The sequence below is a fragment of the Montipora capricornis genome, chromosome 6, assembly GCF_036669925.1.
Source record: "Montipora capricornis isolate CH-2021 chromosome 6, ASM3666992v2, whole genome shotgun sequence".
Lineage (NCBI taxonomy): Eukaryota > Metazoa > Cnidaria > Anthozoa > Scleractinia > Acroporidae > Montipora > Montipora capricornis.
The window spans coordinates 67,385,617-67,404,895 of NC_090888.1; the positions used below are offsets into that span (position 1 = coordinate 67,385,617).

Below are 19,279 nucleotides of genomic sequence, written 5' to 3' on the forward strand. Positions count from 1 at the left end.
CAGAACTAATACTAAACAATTTTTCGCGCTTTTTATCAAGCTCATAAGTTTTAACAATTCTCCTAATTCCGATGTTGTTTCTGCCAACTCTCTGGCCTACTTTTAAGAAAAGACTTCAAGCTATTTCATTTGCAAGAATTATTAATGTATAACGCGGTTGTTTATTGTTTCCTCCGAAATTCATGTCCGTTGAAGATTTGTAGTATAAACTGTCTACTTTTTGGCCCTTTATCCTATTTCATCTCTTCCAGTTTCCAACCCTCTAATTATCTCAGTCGTTCGTCAGTTAGAATAGATCCATTCTAGATCATTTTACTTAGGAGGTCTTGCCCAAGTTCGTTCAGACGGTAGCGCGTCTCTAGTATAAAAACGGACAATGATTCGAATATTTTTCCTGATTTTCACTCCTCTGTGACAGTTACAAAAAATCAGATTGTTTCACATTTTTTCCATGACATGCGTTGACATCATTTTTGGCAGATAGGAAGATACGTCAAGCCAAAATGAACGATATTCGGGTACGTGGTTACACATTCTCGAAGTACAGAATTTCAGAAATGGGAGAACATCCCCAAGAAAGTTGAATTGCTTATGTTATTTTACAAAAATGATCAATTGTATGCTTTTCAAGTGCCAGCTAATACACAGCAAAATTCAAAAATTGGATTCTCGAAAATTAATTCTCGCCACCCGTCACAGAGCTCGACTGTGAAACGAAGCAGAAGACCTAATGGCCCATTGCTGACACTGCAGCTTAAATTTCACGTTGCAGCGTTTGTTGTTGTTGCACAAAAATCTGACCCTTATGAATTGTTCTCTGTAACTGAAGTTTAAATACCGTGCCAATGTCCTTGTTGGCCGCATTGTGACAGCATCTTTCCTGGCGCTTATTCAATTTGTTACCTTTGATGAAAAATTCGGCTTGTCGCCGTTGATATTGTCGAAAATGTTTTCGTTATCACAGGGCCAGAAGGCCCCCGCGAGGGAGGGGGGGGGGGAGTACTGCCATATATGAGCTATGTAGGTATGTGCCGCTGTGATGGGTATGGTTTTCAAGCAGTTTACTCCAGGACAGGGTACATAAATCAGAGCGTTTGTGTCTAGAACAGGGCATAATTTTTCAGGGAACTGATCAGTTGGTTGAAAATTTTATCCAGACTAAGGAAACCAGGAAAAGAATGAACGAACTGAACAAGTATAAATAAATCCTTTCTTGAGAGAAAAACGATTGTGGTATAGGTTTTGTTTCGGCTATACTGTGCTAGTGACCTCAGTAGTTTTTGAAAAACAGCTACTCTATGATAGGGAGGATTTGGGGAGTTAACTCTGGTACAGGGTAGCAAAATTCAGCTGAACCAGCTCTGGTATAGGCTAAGGGTTCCAGAGTCCTAGCGGCACATTCCCCACCCAGAAATTCCTAAAGTACCGCCCCCGGGCCAGAAGCTAAGTAACTCTTGACTCAAGTGTGTTAAGGCTTGACCATGTTCATAAATTGGCATATTTTTGTTTTGCGAGGAAAAATTTATCCAATCGACGTTAACTCGAAATGAGCATGCTTAGCTTTCTACTCGCTCTTTCATCTGAAATGTGTCACGTGATTTTTAACGGCTGAAAACAATTCAAGTTAAGTCTTTTATCGGAAACAAGAATGGAAAAGTCATCTTATGTCAAGCTACCTTGCTCTATTACTCCTATCGAGGCTTTATCACTCTGCCTTTTAATCATATGCCTATCTTAATGGGAACGGTAAATTAAAATTAAGAGGTCATAATGAAAATGAACGATATCTCATTAATAGATATAATTATACGTTAATGGTTGTTTTAGGCAGTTTCAAGCAAAATGTTGTCGGAATTTTTTTAGGGTAAACGTTCCCCCAAACTCAAAAACAAGCGTTATGACGTCTTCAGTCAAGAAATGTGACGTGACACAGACAACTACGAGTGAAATGCATAATTAAAAATGAAAAGGTTAGGATGCAGAAAGTGGAAGTAAAATATTCAAGCCTCGATATACTTGAGAAATTGTAAAATGATCTGAGAAATGGTCATACCAACGTTTCGTTCATGTTGCCTATGTCAAATAAGGACAATGCAAAAAAATGAGTACCTTCCTTTTACCTAAATTACTCTACTATGTACCTTGAAAGTAGTATAATGAAAGTCACCTTTTTATGAAGACGAGTAATAAACTATTCTATATATATTTACTACACCTCTGTTTCACATTGTACAAATGAGGAACTTGAAACCGGGGTACAACGCAGTTACGATCAACAGACGAGGATTTTGTGAAAATATTTACTTCACCACTGTTTCACATTGTACAAATGAGGAACTTAAAACCGGGGTAAAACGCAGTTACGATCAACCGACGAGGATTTTGTGAAATATGATGAAAAGTTAAACAAATGGTAAAAATTCACTGAGTCCCCGAGTCCCTACGTCCCCAAGTCTCCAAGTCCCCATGTCCCCTGTCCCCGCGTCGCCGTCCCACTTTTCTACACACCCAAACCATACTTGTAGTAATAAAGAACGTTTTCTTGATTAACAATTGGAAGTTTGTATATTGATACCGTTGTCCAGCCCGTTTACACAAGTCGGAAGATCAAAGGACAATTCAAACCGAAAGAACATAAATTTCCAATTGTTAATCAACAAAACGTTATTTATATACTTTAAGAGAGGTGTATACCAGATCTGTCAAAGTAGAAGAATGTTCCGCCCACATCATGATTTAAAGGCTCTTGAGACGAAGTTGACAAGTGCTATTATTAAGGTAGTTCATTCGTTCAAAAACAAAGCGGCCATTGAAAATCCCGAAGCAAAGGAGATAGGTAGGTTTTTAGGTTTTTTGTTTTTAGCAAAGGTTAGTATTATGGTTTATCGTAGACTTTTTGTTTAGTGATCATGAAAAAAGTTCCAACAAACAATTCTTCTTCTAATTCTTGATCCAATCAAAGGAAGAGAAAGTGAATTAATCGCTTCTGCTGGCTCCGCGCGCACTTGTAAAAGAATAGAAAAAACTAATTCAGTTTTAAAACATGACTCTATTTGATGAAAAACGTGAACCCTCTTACCGACGTCATTGCCAGAGGCGACTTTCAGAACGAGTGCAAATAAGTGGTGGGGTATTCAGCAGATAAGTCATATTTTTTTCTATTTTTTACTTCTCTGTCCGTACTTTTAGTGGAACAAATTTTATTCTCACTGATTTTAGTCTTCAAAAATCTACATTTGTGAAAGAGCAATCGTTGTGTTATTAGAGACCTTGAGCAACCATGGAAGGTGGCCTGGAGGACGCCAACCGGAAGTAAAATTTCCCGCCTTGACAAAAGGAGGAAGTGGGTGAGTTTAACTTCAAGTTTAAACCTTAATTAATGTAATTGGGACTAAGATGACTCTTTTGTTTAAACGTATAGTTATTATTTGAAAGGTTCCTTGGCAAAATGCCAAGAGCATATCAAGAGCTTAATCTTAAATTCAGCTTGCTCGGTTTCTGCCGAACAGTGTATTGAAATTGAGAGGTGAATTTACATACCGATCAATCCTGGGAGTCAAAGGGTTGAAAAAGCAGACTTTGGCCTTTTCCCTGCTGACGTTTTCGTTTCTTAAGTTTTCGTTGCAGCTGCTACAGAAAATGGCCAAAAATTAGAAATTCATCAATGTCGTTTCTTTTAATCAATGTCTTCATGTGCTAGCTTTTATTTTCTGTTGTGTTATCATCGTTTCTTGCATGAAGGCTGCTTTTGGGGCCAGACTGTCCGCCGTACCAGCAAGGAATCACTTTGGTGGTGTCTAGGCATGAACGTCCCCTCATAGTTCCCGCTACGCTGCAGCACTCCGGCCTCAGACATCGAGGAGTTGCATTTGAGAAGGGTCAGCCAGTTAAGTCGTCTTTTAGTAGTTAAGACAAGCAGTCTAAAACGTAACCTACCACTAAGTTGAATGGACCAATCAGAAAGCTGGGTTGCTGGCCTCCCACACTCGCTCTCCGCTTATGGTCTTTCGCCAAGTCAGACGTAAGAAAACCAAGCAGTTTGGCTTTTTCCAGGGTGTGGTCTTTAAAGATTTACAAAGCCTTTTTTCTTTTAGATCTATTATGGAGTGGACTGAAATTCATGACCTTATTCTCGCAAAAGAATTACGATTGTCGGAGCCTTGGATCTATAAATCACGGAGAGCGGATAGAGGGAAATTGTGGAGTGGAATTGCTGATCACCTCAAAGATGTGAACACAGTGAGGTTTACTGTGAAGAAAAGAGCCTTCGAGAGCATTTCAACCAGTGATGCTTGAAAATTCAAGGCAAAGCGCAGAAAGGAAGCAAAATTCAGTGGAGTGAATGTGGAAGACAGCGAACTGGATGTCTTAATGGAAGAATTATCGGTAAAATGGGAAGAGGCAGAAACAAAGGATGTTTGTTTCACCAGCAAACAAAAAGCTGAGGCAGATCGGGCTGCAGGCGAGGAAATCAGGAAAAAAGCATGCGAGCAACTCAAGGAAACCAAGAAACGGAGGGACGAAACTGAATCTAAGCCCAAAAAAACCCTGAAGAAGTGGTAACGAAACCTTGGAATTTCTTAAAGAGAAGCTGGCAGTCCGCCAAGCCGAATCTGAGCGCCAGTCCAAGGCCCAGGAGGAACTGTTAGCTGCACAAAGGGAACAACAAAAGCTACACACCACCATGTTGCAAATGATGCAGGACCAGAACAATGCTATTTTGCAGCTGTTGGACACCGCCAATAAGTGACATTTACTAGTTTCGCTTCTTTTTTTAATTAAGAGAGCAAGTCTGATTTTGACTAAAGAAATTACATGTTTATAAGCTCAACAAGACTTTTTTTTCTTTTGTACATGTCGAAGTCTATTATCTGGCTTTTGCCTTCGTAGGCCACCTGTTCTTATAAGTTTAAATAAAGTAGTCCTGTAAACTTGGTGGGTCTAAATCAAAGTAATCGGATGTCATATTTCCATGGAGGCAAGTAATCGCATTTCGGAGAAAAGCAGAAACCAGATACATTTTGCCAACACAACTTAACCCTATCTTCAAATTTCTTTTGAAATCCAATGTTAAAAGATGTCGCAACATCATTGAAAAGCCACTCCACAGCTTCTCGGACTTGACTCCTTGAAGTATTGAAGGCCTCCATCTGAGGGATCAGCACTACATTTTTGTACGGGGAAATCAGGTGGGCTCTGATTGGATAGGCGGGGTCGCCATAAATGCACATAGGCAGGCCTACTGGAGACACAGCATGACGATCCAAGAGAGGTAGTAGTCTGGACTCTGCAAGCATCCCTGAATCATGTCGTCTACCCTCTAAAACAAGGCCATTTGATTGTAACAGTTTATTTATAAATTCGTACTACCTTGTTCGAGGGTCAAAAATTAAGGGCCATGGCATGTGTTAATTTCATGGAGAATATTTTGAGTAATGAAACTTACTTTCTATCGATACAAGGCACGAGACAATCTTGCGAGCGATGTTAAACTGTACATGTGTTGTGATATTTCGGTGTGCTTGTCAGGAATGGCCGGGCGGCCGAAGGGGGCCTGAGGAAGTTGATTTATTTCTTTACTACCAAAACTGGCCCATACATGTTTGCAATGAGTCCATTGGGAAGGGCAATGAACTGAAACTTTAAAGGGTGAACAGGCTTATGCCCATTGTAAACAGCACGTTGGTACTCCCCGGGTCTACAAAATGGTCTAACTGTCCCGTCGATGAAGCCGAAGCAATTGTTCAACGGTGCTCCCTTTAATTAGATAGCATCAGCATAAGTCTGAAGCTCTGCTGGCTGAAGAATGGTTTGGTTCCACTTTAGTATCCTGTGACTGTGTGGGTGTTCTAAATCTACTCTAGTAGTGTATTTGTTAGCGTTCTACGGACAGGAATCGGTCGTCCAAAGCGCGATATCATATCCGAGTACCTATAAGGATACGTAAGTCGTCGTAACAACATGCAAAGCTCTTCTTGGCCATCGGCAACTGATCGCTGTGGACAAACAAACTCATCTGGTATTTGCAAGGCAGCAGCTAGAGCAGGAATGTCGCGTTTCTTTACTCGAATTCAGCTAAACACTCTAAATCGTCCATCTCCTCAAAGTCGAATCTACCGTAATCTTCGTAAGGAAAATCGACATTTTTGGAGGAGTTCAAATCATACAACAAAATAAACTCATCCTCATCTATGATATCTTCGAAGCATGCCACAGCTAAAAGTTCTCGTGTTTCTTTGAAAGCTTGCCATAAATGTAACTAAAAGACAATCTGAGCTACTGAACAAAAAACCAACCAACCAACCTAAACAGAACAGCGGCCGCGTCTACTTCGCAGCTTAACTTTCTATAGTGGCGCCAAAAGGTGGCGGCCTCGACCCATTCCATCGCGGCCCTCGCCGCCTCTTAAGGTCTCTATTGTAATGGGAAGACGTGGCCACTAACTTTGAAACCCGCAGCTGACAACACAGCAACACAGGCTCTTCGTGTACCTCGAACCACTGAGAACCTGCTCGCAGGCAAATCTCCGTTGAATAAAAGTGCCAATTATCGTTACTTTAGAAGCATTGTTGTAAAAAAAGAAACAGGATTTGTTGTCCTTTCCTCCATCCGTTTTATTTTGGAAGTCGATATTGTTGACACCCCAAAGTGACTTCTTCACTGACAGCCATTCAATTAATGGATCTGAGTACTAATCTCGTACCCAGATCTCTTGTGGTGAGCGAAGGTGAGATCTGGTCAAATCGGATTTGCACACGTGATCGACTGTCAGGAATGTGACACTGAAGGGTGAGGCTTGTGATGTCATCTACAGGGACCCATTTGCTTCCCTTCTTTCCTGATAGCGTTGAAGTGTATGAAACCTTATAGGTATGCAACTTGCTGCTTTCTTTTTTTATACGAGCCTCTATCACATGCCGTGTATTCCGGTCTATTCCATGCTCTTCCTCTTGGGCGTAAACTGTTTTCTCCAACGCTATAGACAGAGGGCGGGTTTAAGCGACACTGTGTACACATAGCACGCTTGTCACATCTCTTCGTCGCTTTTTGTGCTTGTTTTCTTACCTTAGAAGCATGTTGGGAACGTCATTTTCAGTTGGGTGAATTCTCCCAGAGCTAGGAAGACATTCTTCATCTAATCCGCTTTCTCTGAAACGTGCAAAATATATTTCGAATGTTGTTTTGTAAACAATTACTTCTTTGGGGTCGTTATTAAGAATATTTTGGTACAGAGGGAGCTGTTTTACCCAATGGACTCCGTTCTTACCCATCTTATTTAGGTCGTATTCTCCTCTCCTTGGTCGCTTTGGATTATACACGTGGTGTTCCATGCTCCATGGAAATCCCCTTCAGTGCCTTGGCAACGACCGTTCTAGATTTCCTTGTTAAAGGGCGAAGCCAAACAAAGCGGCTAAAAATGTCAATCACAGTAAGCAAGTATCTGTAGAAATGACCATTTTTCTAAACAGTTCCTTTACGGCCCATATCCATTTAATCTATTTGGTATCTCGCCTGAACATCTCTGGCTCTAATTGGTTTCAGAGTTGCCTTATTGATAAACTTGGCGTTTCGACGATAGAGACTTTTGTCCATATTTAGAATATTTTGCACTTTTTCTTTACTTACTCCAATAAAGTTGTCCCTAATCTTGAAAATAATATGTCACTGATATGTGTTCGGGAGAGTACAACTGTTCTATGAATTTCGGTTCTACGTTGCAAAACAGCTACAGATCAGATTTCTTTACTAAAACATCACCTAAAAGATTCCCAACCAATTTTTAGCATTTGAAAAGGTCACCTAGCAGTTTTGGATGAGCAAATGGTTCGGTTGCAAGTTTTTTGAAGATAAAGTTCAGCTAGTAATTTCTGAAATGAAGATATCATTCCCTAAAATGTTCGGCACTTCAATTTTCAGCTAAGATATCCGAACAGATAAAGTTATTGCCATCGAGCAAGCCGAGCGAAGACGCGAGACTTGCGAGGCGGCCAGCTTAATGCCGCGTAAAGTATTGCAGCAGGCAGAAAAATTCTCGATCGTGCTGTGAAAAGTGTAATGAAAGTGTACGTATTGTAATGTAAGGTTTCCTGGAGATTTTAGTAGGGACCAATGAAAGCGCGTGTTTTGATGTGTGGTGTCATTAGGCAAACTTGCATGACGCGCGCCACTATCGATGATCTTGTGTTCTGAGGTGAGTGAAAACACATTTTTCCCATTTCGCTGACCATTGTGTTGTGTATATTTGCTTTGAGTGTTCTTTAATATTTATTTTCGAACCATCGGGTTCTATATTGAGTGAACGAGCTCAAAACTAAACCGGCGTACATGTTCTTATCGGCCGCTGTTGTCAATTTTGGGTTTCGGTTTTTCGTTTTGTAACCATGGAGTTGTTAACAATTTAATTTAATTTTCAAAGGAAATATGTTGTCTGCAAAGTACACAATTCAACGATCAATTTTACTTATAATTCATGGCTGTATCTTCGCAAGATAAAAATTCTACAACTGAAACAACTTTCATGTGCGAGAGAGTTTGATTTTCCATGTTTCACACCGAAAAGTCTGCAAACGCTTTAGCGATTTTTTACATGGCACTGATTTTATTCAATTTAGTTATTGTATATTCCTGTTAAAATTACGGCCGTTCAAAAATTACATTGTTGTTGGAGATACAAGTGTGCAATTATATTTCTAATATATAGATTTAGCCAAGCCTAAAAGCGGAGCTCCCTGGTTATTTATTCTCACTGCCTGCAGGGTTTGTGAAAACAAAAGGTTTCGAATTGTCCGCGTTTTGAAGTTTCCGGTTGCTGCTTTAATAATTAAATCATTTCGTTTGTTTTCTTCTATAGAAAAATTAATTGCCTAACTAGTGAATTTTACGGTAAAGTTTACGCTGAAAACCGATATCGCATGAATCACGAAGCGATGAGTACGATATCGGTTTTTCGAGTGAAATTTACTTTGGAATTCACCAGTTTGGCAATGAATTTTTCTTGAACTGCATGAGTTTTAAAAGAAAACAAGCACACCCTCAGCGAGCGAATGGAAAACGAAAAGTCAACTGTCAATAGCCAGCGAATAGGAATCACGCCAAAATTAGAAGTCATAATTTTTCACTGGATTGCCAGTAGGGCAAACCCAGTCGGAATCTGCGTTTCATTTGTTTGTTTTATTTATTGATTTTTTCGTTTTTTTTCCGTGTCGGTAAAAGTCTTGCCTGTCACTCCCCTGCTAAGTCGTGGCTTTGTGCATAGAGCCTTCTGCGCGTATTTTCTTAGGATCGAGAGGGTAGTGGGAAATGCGTAGATTTCTCTGGTGGACGCAGTAGAACGATTAACTTAACCGGCAATGGCGTCGAAAGTCGTGTAAGGCGAATGGCGTTTTAGTGGATCTTTGAACAAAATATACCCTTATGAAGCTCAATAATGGCAAGTCAATTGGATAGTGAACAAGACAGGCGGTGAAATCTTAAAAGCGACGAGTAATGGACTTCGACAACAATCTGTCGCCCGTCGAGCCGTAATCAAAGTGAGCTGTAGTCCTAATATTGTACAAGTATGGTGTTTTGTACAACACTGAAATCAAATGGAAAATTCTCTAGTAACTTATGGGTTTAACAAAGACAGAGAAGGAATCGAAAAGTTGGATCTGTGAGCCCTGTTATCTGGCATGGCTTATTGGTTTGTACTCAATTCTGCACAGTCTTCTGGTAACAATTGGAAATTTCACAAATTCTTGTTAGTCAAAATTTATTTGAAAGGAAGCTTGTTGCCCATTTTTTACTTGATAATTCAAGTAAAGGGTTTGATGCTGAACACTGGTGGGAAATTTATTTAGTTGCGTATTTGACACGGAGTGTAATTTGACACGATTGAGTTTCTTGTCTTCACGCACATAATGAAATAGGAAGGGTTTTTTTGCCTCTTATAGCAAATATGTTGTTTGTTTCAAAAAATATTTCGCTGGACAAGGTGACCTTTATGAATTCATCATGTTGTGTAATTTGCGAGTTTAACTGGATAGTTTTTATGGCAATGGTAAAGCATTTTAGGTGTCAAAATAAGGTAAGCGTCTTTCTGTTGTGTTAACTTCATTAAATATCCGGTTAAATATAATATACCATGCGGCGTAAACTTGATTTCCACTCTCAAAATTACCTCCAGAACCTACTTTTTGCATAGAATCAGCTTTCCGAATGATGTTCTTGTCTTCAGTGGTGATACTTGACGATTTGGGAACATTTCGTGAAAAAATATTTATAACGGGTCACACGCGCAACTTGATCGCTCGAACTTCCCCTATTATGCATAACATCCACTTGGCCTTTGGACATCCCATTGAAAAAAACTCGTAAAATATTCGCGGATCGGTCGATTTCTCTGAAATTTGAAAGGATGATTGCTAACGAATGTAGAAGGATTTTCAAAATAACTAAAAATTCCTGTGTTAAGCATTAGAATTCGACGAAGAGGTAAATGCGACTAAATTTGTTGCGTGCTTTGCTATTTTTGTGCAAATATTAAATTATGAAAATCTTTATTACCACAGAATAGCTCAAAATGATTGTTATAAACGTGTATAATAAAGTCGCTGTTTTAGTTATTGACATAATGTGAGCCACTTAATTTTGGCGTCATGTTATTTTCGCGACATTTAATTTTCGCGATTTTTTTTAAATCGTGAAATTCGCGAAATTAACGTGCTGAGTGTCCCGAAAATTTCATCGTAATAAGTTAGATAAGTTTCTCAGGAACCCGACAAAGAAGGCTTCCTGACCCGACAGATGAAATCCAAATATTCAGTTAAATATTACAACAAAATTAAAAAACCAACGACGGAGGTTTCTTGGCTAAAAAGTACGTTGTTTTACTCTGAAAACGACAAACGATTAACATTCTTTCCCGTAGTTCATTCAGTTGACACAAGGTGATCACGTGCACCTGTATGGTTGCCTAGCACGTGATCAATTTCTTCCTTTTGACAAAACATGACCTTTCCGTTTATTCATGAAAGTCAGAGACTGCAGAAATTTTCGTGTTTTTAAGATCGATTGTCATTAATCTTTCGATGAGAATTCGATTCAGAGTTATATATAAAAACTATGTAATTTTTTTCTTCATCTGTCTTTTGGCTTGTCTTTTTCTGGTGCAAACGCAAAGCCAAATAATGTTTTGACCTGGCATCAGATTAGACTAACAAGAAGAGGAATTATGAAGCGGAAACAACACCTTCAGTCCTTTCTTAGTGTGTGCAATAAACGTTTGCTTAGTGCAACTGCAAGGCATGCTGGAAAACGTCCGTCGAAGCAATTTGCAGTTAGTTTTTTGCAAACTATTTATTTAAAGGAGAAACGAGTGAATTGTACTCACGAGGGTGTTTTGTTATCTTTAAACTGAATTTATTACCAAAACTTAAAAAACTAAAAGACCTCAAAATGGGACAGGACATTACAAAATAATTAAACGTGTGAACTTGTGAGCCAAAGGGCCTCTGCTGGCGCGACATGTGGGTGACCCCTCAAATGGTCTTAACAACGCCCCACTTGAAAAAATTAACTGGAACACTGCAGTTCAATACCACCCAATTCTGTGCCTCCTTTCTTTGTGCAACGCATACCACAGGCAACCCAGTGTAAGCTTTTTGGAGCTTCTAGTTTTTTTAAATTCAAGGTCAAAGAAGAGTTTTACTGAAGTACCTTATTCCACTTTATCTCTGAAAACGAGATCATTCACATTTTGATGTATTTAATTGAAACACGCCAGGTTGGCTTGGAACAGGAATCGGCAAAATACGGCAATGCAACCAAGAAAGGACGAACTTCAAACAAGATCCGCTCCAACACTTTAAGTATTTAAAAATAACGTTTAGGTGCTTTAAACAAACTTCTGAAAACACAAGCTAGTGAGATTTCCCCCAAATTTTACGAGAACTCATTGCGATTACGTGTTTATAACATAAGGGCAAAATTTTCTTGTCACTGTCGTTTACTTAGCCTCATCTAAACACTCGGGGGACCGGAGTTGGAAGAATTCTCGACAGTTATGCAAATCCGAGACGCAGTCGAGGCATAACTGTCTCCAATTCTCCCAACTGCCCCTCTTGCTTAGATGAGGCCATGGTAACACGGAAAACGTCCTCTATTCCTTTAAACAGTAGTTGGAGTTATCAAAATGATATAAACATCTGAGCCTATAGCTGTGTTGTTCACCAGAAATACTAAAGTAACGCAGGTTATGCCCTTATCCATAACCTTCGATTCGGCATGACGTCATGCAAAGTACTTTTTACCCATTTAAAGCCTCCCCGTCTAAACTTAGTGGATCTATTGCACAAAACTGCAAGATAAAATTTCAAGTCAAAGCAACAACGTGTTGAGATCTTTCAACAGACTTAACTGATTACTTGAGTATAATGTGAAGTGCTAGTGTTATACCCCATATGAATCATGTGAGCGTTGGCCCTAGGACAGTCGGTAGAGCAGCGGTGATCTAACCCGAAGGTCGTGGGTTCAATTCTCCACCCTGGTCAAGAGTTTTTCTCTGTCCTTGTGTGGGCCCGTTTCTATTAGTAGGGCTAACGCTCACATGGTTGATATGGGGTATAACACTAGCACTTCACATTACACTCAAATCAGTTAAGTCTGTTGAAATATAAAGTGCTTAACAGCCAACGTTTGTAAAAACGTAACCCTTCACTGTGTTGAGATCTTTGTTTGGTAACGGAAGTTAGCAAAAATTCTTGGACATCCTCATAATAACTATTCAGACAATATTTGCCGGAAACAAGTGAACAAGCCGTGATTCTGAAGCTTGCGGGGATATAAAGAAAGTGAATTTTCAATTAAACAACATAGCGGTGGACATTTCAACCGCAAGGAGACATCAAGTTGCCCAGTGCTTTCTAAGAAAGCAACCCGAGGATTGGATTTGAGGTCACCGACAACCGAAGACACATTAGGATAGCACAGTCGGTTAGTGCGCGACCTTTGTGCAAGAGGTCCTGAGTTCGATTCCCGAGTCTCGCATCCTTGTTTCGACTTCTTTCCTTTCCGTGTAGCTAATTAGCTTTAAATACCCGTAAAACGGAGCACTGATAAAGAGGGGGGATTAAATTAAACTGAGCGCCCCGTCGACCTCAGGTTTGTCAGTTGAATTACTGTTTCGAGTTATCGACGTTAAATATGGTTACTTTACTTTTATTAAGACAATCATCAGAGCGGGGTGCAAAATAGTTCCAGCTGGTTGAAAAGATTAAAGAAAAAAAAAAAACGAGTACTTAACTGAAACAAAAAACGAAAGCCCTTCTTCGTTGAAAAGTACCTAAAATCTCCAAAGCCTGTGTGTTCGGAAATCCTCGGCAAAATGACAAAAAGAAAGAATTCCAAAACGAAGACAAACTGTTAGGTTAATTTAACAAGATCAAAAGGTGCAAAAACGAAAAGTTCATAGAATCCTTAACACAGTGAATTATCCAAAATGACAGTGTTAATGTTGCCTTTATTTTCGTTTTAGATTCCCTCGGTGAAGTAGATTTGACAAAGATCATGTTACCGCTTCTCTTACTCACTTTTTCTCTCTTGGAGTTCTCTCCGCAAACCAAAGCCACATTTTCTCCTAAATGGTCGCAAAGAAACCACCCTGATACGGCATTTCATATACCCTCCTCTGCTCTCGAACTGGAAGGCTCCAAAAGGAAATCTCCAGAGATGCAGTACTACACAGACTTGGCAAAGAATTTGTCTTTAGATTACCGCTGCGAAAAAGGACTGGCGGTGTCAATTGCTTGGCATACCTACTCGCCTTACACTATCATTCATCAAACAAGTAATAACGGAATCCCTGATTTGACCGTAGATGGAATGTTCTCTGGGATTCTAAAGGCTGCTTTGTCAAGCTGTTGCCACAAAGAAACTAAGGTTTTGTTTGGTAAACGTCTGAACTCTGTGCGGAATGCTGAGAATCATATTGAAGACGACACCTTTGATTTCACGTTTCCACTTTATGGATATGATTCATCTGCCAACTCGTTTAGGTAAGACAATGTAAATTTCTTGAAAGCGCATTGCTAAAGTATTTCAAGCTTAAAATTCAAACACGCGTATACGCAAGCAAAAAAACAAGTGTCTACAGAATTGACGCAGGTGTAGATAAAAGAGAGAGAGAAGGTGTTTGCGCTTGCCCTTTAATCTGAACTGAGGCAATCCCCAATCCCTAAACCAAACCAAACGGAGACAATCACGCATGCGCAGTCTCTTTAAATGTCCTTGCGTTCATTTAACTTCTTAAGGATTCTCGTTACCAGCGCGTCCGACGCAGGCTGTTACCGTTGCCCAGCAGAACGGAAGCGGGTGGCTCTGGAATAATCCAAAACCGGAACATGAAAACTCTGCTTCCGGTTGAATAACTACGCGTGCGTGGACGGTCTTCTGACTATGCATGGAAAGTCAATCTTTTAGAAATACCGCTTCTTCCTCTAACGTAAAGCACTTCCACGACGCATGGGACTACGCTCTCGAGAGGTTAGGAAAAGCTGAGCTCTTCCGAAAAAAAGCTCATTATGAGGCTTTAAAGAATATAATGTACAATTCGCAGGGGTCAATAGCTTCTGGCGCATAAAACTCTACTTCCGGTTAAATGGCAGGAAATAAAACCGTTTTCCAACAGCCAATCAAAATATGGTCTTTCTTGGATTTGACCAGAGTCTTTCTTTCCCGGCCGCTGGTCAAGGGAACGATGAATCTGGGAACGAGATTGGTTTTTAAGTGGACAGCACATCTGTAATCTCACTTTACAATCATCTTCGACCCCGTAATAGGAAGTGCCGTGATAGTTCCCAGAGTTGCCTTAGCCAGGAAATTCATAAACCTCATGTAAAATAAGTGCTCCCATCTAAAAAACGCAAAGGCAAAAAGTTTTATCCAGGAAGAAATCTCCATTTTTCGTGAGACAAAGGAAAATTGACCATAAGATCAATAACATCAGCGTTACTTCCGTGGGATCAGTTTTCTGTACGTTTGTTTAGTTAACTAACAACAGAGCGGAGCAATGTGGAGCAATGTTGCGGCATTGATGGGTTCCATTCCCAGACTTGGGTTGTGGTTGTGGGTGGAATTTGTTGGTTCTCTGTTCTGCTTCGAGAGAGATTTTTGGACCGGGTACACCGGTTTTTCCATCTCCTCAAAACCAACCTATAATTTGATATGAGTTGAGTTTATTTAATTTGCATTGATTAGTGTACAGTGTCCAATGCGTGCCAATGCTAAATACACTTGCCACTTAAAGAAGTATCATTATTATATAGCTTGTGTTTGTAGCCGATATAACGTGCGCTCTGATTTGCTAATTGTGACTGAATTGTAGGGCATTATTCTTCCGTAATGCACGGGCCGATTACGGGCTTGCAAAAACAAAGCAAAAGGTACTAATTTAAAAACCATATAATAAACTACTTACTAACCGAGCTAGCTCTAGCCGTACTGGGGAATATTGGCCCTCGGTCGTTTTTGTACGGACCTCGCTGCGCTCGGTTCGTACTGCCACGACCTCGGGCCAATATTCCCCAGTACGGCCCTCGCGCTCGGTTAGTAAGAAGTTATTAATTGGGTCATAAAAGGCAAAGAAACGCAAATTTTTTAAATCTTTGACTTTTCTTTTCATTCCCAAGGGACCGGGCATTTATTGGCGTGGTGAATGCACCTCGAGTCACCCTGTTGGTTCACAATGAACAACTAGACAAAACCAAGACTCACATTCTGATCTCAACGATCGCCAATGCCTGGCCATTAGTGGTTTTCGCTTTAGTTGCAGCCTTACTCTCAGGAATTATCATTTGGTTCTTGGTGAGTTTCATTACTTTTTGAAACTTGGGTGGGCTCTTATCGTTGAATTTGCATCTTATTTTGGGAATGATAGTCCCGGAATTTCTGTTCGCTCACTTTTTCAGAGGCAACTTCTCCGACTGCTTCATTTCTGAAATTCAACCCGTGGTCATATTTTAAGAAAGGCACCTGATTGTTTAGTTGTAATTGATCATTGACTGCGCGACCATGGGCGTAAGACCAAAATAACTTTCACAGCATACCTCAAAGCTCAAGAAAGATCCCCTCACCCTCTCTTGTGTTAAATCACAAATTTCCAGTACTTTTTCATTATGTGAGAACACGACAGCGAATTTTCGTTTATCAAACAACTGAGTCCTTAAATTGGCCATAAAAACCTGCATCAAGTATAGTAAATGTATTGAATTTGATGATTATGGTGTTTTGCTGTTACCAGGACCACAGCAGTAACCCGGAAGATTTTCCACCATCATTTCTTCAAGGATCATGGGAAGGCTTCTGGTGGGCTTTGGGTACCTTGACAACAGTGGGGTATGGAAGCGTTCTCTTAGAGTTCATATTCAGGGAGGGTCTGAATTGGTGCGTTAAAAATCTGTGGACTACTTGGCTAAATGGAAATTTCAGAGCCTAAGTTCTTTTGTCACTGTTACGAATATATAGCCTGTAGGACAAGTCTACAATCATGCGCCATTTTAAGGCCCCCAAGAGATTAACTTGCTGATTGTGATGGAATGAACCAATTGGTTTAATAGGATGGTCATTTCACTCTGCTCACCAGCATTTAATGCGCTGTTATGTATGTTTGTCACTCACAGGTATGGTGACCGATCGCCAAAGTCACCTCTGGGCCGCGTGTTTTGCATCTTATGCATTATCGCTGGTGTTATCATCGTCTCAATATTTTCAGCCCTTGTTACCACCTCTTTGTTTGCCAGTACAGCGCAGGGCTTCAAAATCCACGGCTCAAAGGTAACTCTGCAAGTCAGTTGTTGTGCTAAATCGCTATAAAAACGCCTTTTCAGAAGAACTCAGACGATTCGGCAAATCGCGGTCACGGAGACGTCACTGGTGAAATTCTTAAATACACTGTAAAACGATCATATTCTCCTTACCAATGAGGACCAGTTTGCAGTCTACTGTTTAACGTCCTTGAGACCTCGCGAGTTTTTTTCATGTTAGATGCGGTATTGCCCCGTGGTTTAATTTCCTCGGTACTTCTTTCATCGTAGCTTGGGGCTGTTAACGGAAGCGAAGAGTTCAAGCTTGGGGTCACTATGAACGCGGACATGAAAGGTAATCACTGGGTTGATTTGAAACTGACTAGAACCAAACAAATGTGAGAATATGAGTTTCAGTCATCACAGAGATAAAGTATAATAATAAGAATAATATTAATAATAAGTATAATAAGTATAATAATAATAATAATAATAAGTATAATAATAAGAATAATATATATAATATATATAATAATAATAAAATAATAATAATAATAATAATAATAATAATAATAATAATAATAATAATAATAATAGCATAAAAGCGAAGCTTCCGGCTTGTTTATTTTTACTGGCTGTAGGATTAATGAAAATAAAGGGCTTTGGAACTGTCCGCCTTTTGGTTTTCCCGGATATTGTTTAATTATGTCATTTTCTTCGCTACCTAACAAGTGAATTCCACGGTTAATTTCACCTGAAAAACCGACTGATCCCATGAATCACAAAGAGATGAGAGGGATATCGGTTTTTCCAGCAAAATCTACTGTCGAATTCACCAGTTAGGCAATTAATTTTTCTTGAATCGCAAGAGTTTTAAAAGAAAACAAGCAAATCCTCAGCAAGCCAACGGAAAGGGAAAGATGCCATTTCAGAGTCGACTGTCAAAAGCCAGCGAATAGGAATCACGCTAAAATTAGAAATCACAGACGTACTATAGCTCGTGATGTGACAGATCGTACCAGAAACCCATAAGGGTTGAAACGTGTAACGCGCGTTCACAGCTTCCGAATATTCAGTGCGAACTGATTGGTTGAATGTTTCATCGGTACTGCTACAAGTTCTTGCAGAGGAAAACCTGCATGTTTATCTTTCCATAGTCCACTTATGCATGTTATTAAGGGCTTCTCAGTTGCAATGGCATCAAGAACAAGCTTTCCAATGAGGTACATCAGATGGGGAGAGGAAGGAGTGAAAACGAGCGACCTCAGACTGAGTGCAGTAACACAGTGCTTTATTCCATAACTGTCAACTGAGCTGCATTTTTTTTTCAGGAGATTCAACTTGTCTTTGCCTAATACGTAGCCCTAACAATACACGATATTGTTTTGGTACCGTGTATCATTGTAGTGCCATGGTAGATGTCTTTCGTAAATAGCCCCCCTGAAAAGACATGTGGTTACTAGTATAATACTAAACCCAGAAAGATTGAAGAAAATAAAAGAGAATGGAGAAACATTGATTTGAGGTTGACATGTTGACCATTTTCAAGTTCCTCGAAATTTCTATATCACCAAAAGCCTGATACCTTTCCAAGACAAAATCTCATTGCAGTTAAGCCAAAAATGGAACACACTTTTTTGGTTCGTTCCACGGGAAAATTTCCGGAATAAATGGAACTTCTGAAAAAGTAGTCCTGTTTTCCGGTTGGAAACTTTCCGATGGAAATGTGTGTTCCATTTACAACTTTTGAAAGGTCTTACCACTTCCAGGCTATTCACGGCCACATTTTTGAATTTTGGCGCGTAAAATCGCAATCACTGGGCGGCGAACGGGCTTGAGTTAAATGGAACATCCATTGTAACCAACAACAAAGCTTTCCAGTTGGGTTTCTAAATTTTTTAATGCTGTAATATTTATTTTAGGTCCTTCCCGCTGATATATTTATACCACGTGATCTTATCGCCAATACCGGCCAGCGGCATTATCTCCTACTGGGCCAGGCGTATATCTGACTGTACAAACGTGACTGTCAATCACTCCCACCTTGTGTTCTTAAAAAAAATTTGTGAAAGTTCCTCTGCTTTTCTGTTTCAGTTTTTCCTCACGTGTTTAGGATGACGCAAGCTCTCCTGGCACACGAAATCGATGGAGCATTGGTTGATAACTACGTTTTAACCACGGTTAACCTCATTCAAGAAGCACCAATTATGATCGAAAGATACGTCGATCATCAAATCATCTACGGAGTGGTGTTGGCAAAGAATTCCTCAAAGCTTGAAAAGTGTCTTCGAAAGATCCTGCGTGACCATCCCCAAGAGGTGTTTGAAATCATATCCTCAAACCTTGCCCGTCTCAAGGTAAGATTGTATCTATTACGATAAATTATAAATGCTTGCGCAAACCACAGTTATACACAGTTATATTTTCTTCCTCAGGTCATGTCTTTCAGGTAACGGTCTTTTCTTAATTATATCAAGGTATGGTTTGAACCAGAACGATAC

General features: G+C 39.9%; 1 protein-coding gene and 1 pseudogene across 1 annotated transcript in view; both read left to right on the plus strand.

The window, feature by feature from the left end:
• The first annotated feature begins 2,715 nt into the window (after window positions 1–2,715).
• On the plus strand, window positions 2,716–4,750 carry LOC138054324 (uncharacterized; annotated as a pseudogene).
• Window positions 4,751–13,545: 8,795 nt separating this feature from the next.
• Window positions 13,546–19,279, plus strand: part of LOC138050775 (uncharacterized) — a 12,418-nt gene continuing 6,684 nt past the window's right edge. Inside the window, exons 1-6 of the mRNA XM_068897060.1 lie at window positions 13,546–14,033; window positions 15,666–15,840; window positions 16,277–16,371; window positions 16,656–16,809; window positions 17,070–17,133; window positions 18,873–19,135. Of these exons, the coding sequence (XP_068753161.1) occupies window positions 13,546–14,033; window positions 15,666–15,840; window positions 16,277–16,371; window positions 16,656–16,809; window positions 17,070–17,133; window positions 18,873–19,135 (1,239 nt within the window). The remainder of the gene's footprint in view (window positions 14,034–15,665; window positions 15,841–16,276; window positions 16,372–16,655; window positions 16,810–17,069; window positions 17,134–18,872; window positions 19,136–19,279) is intronic.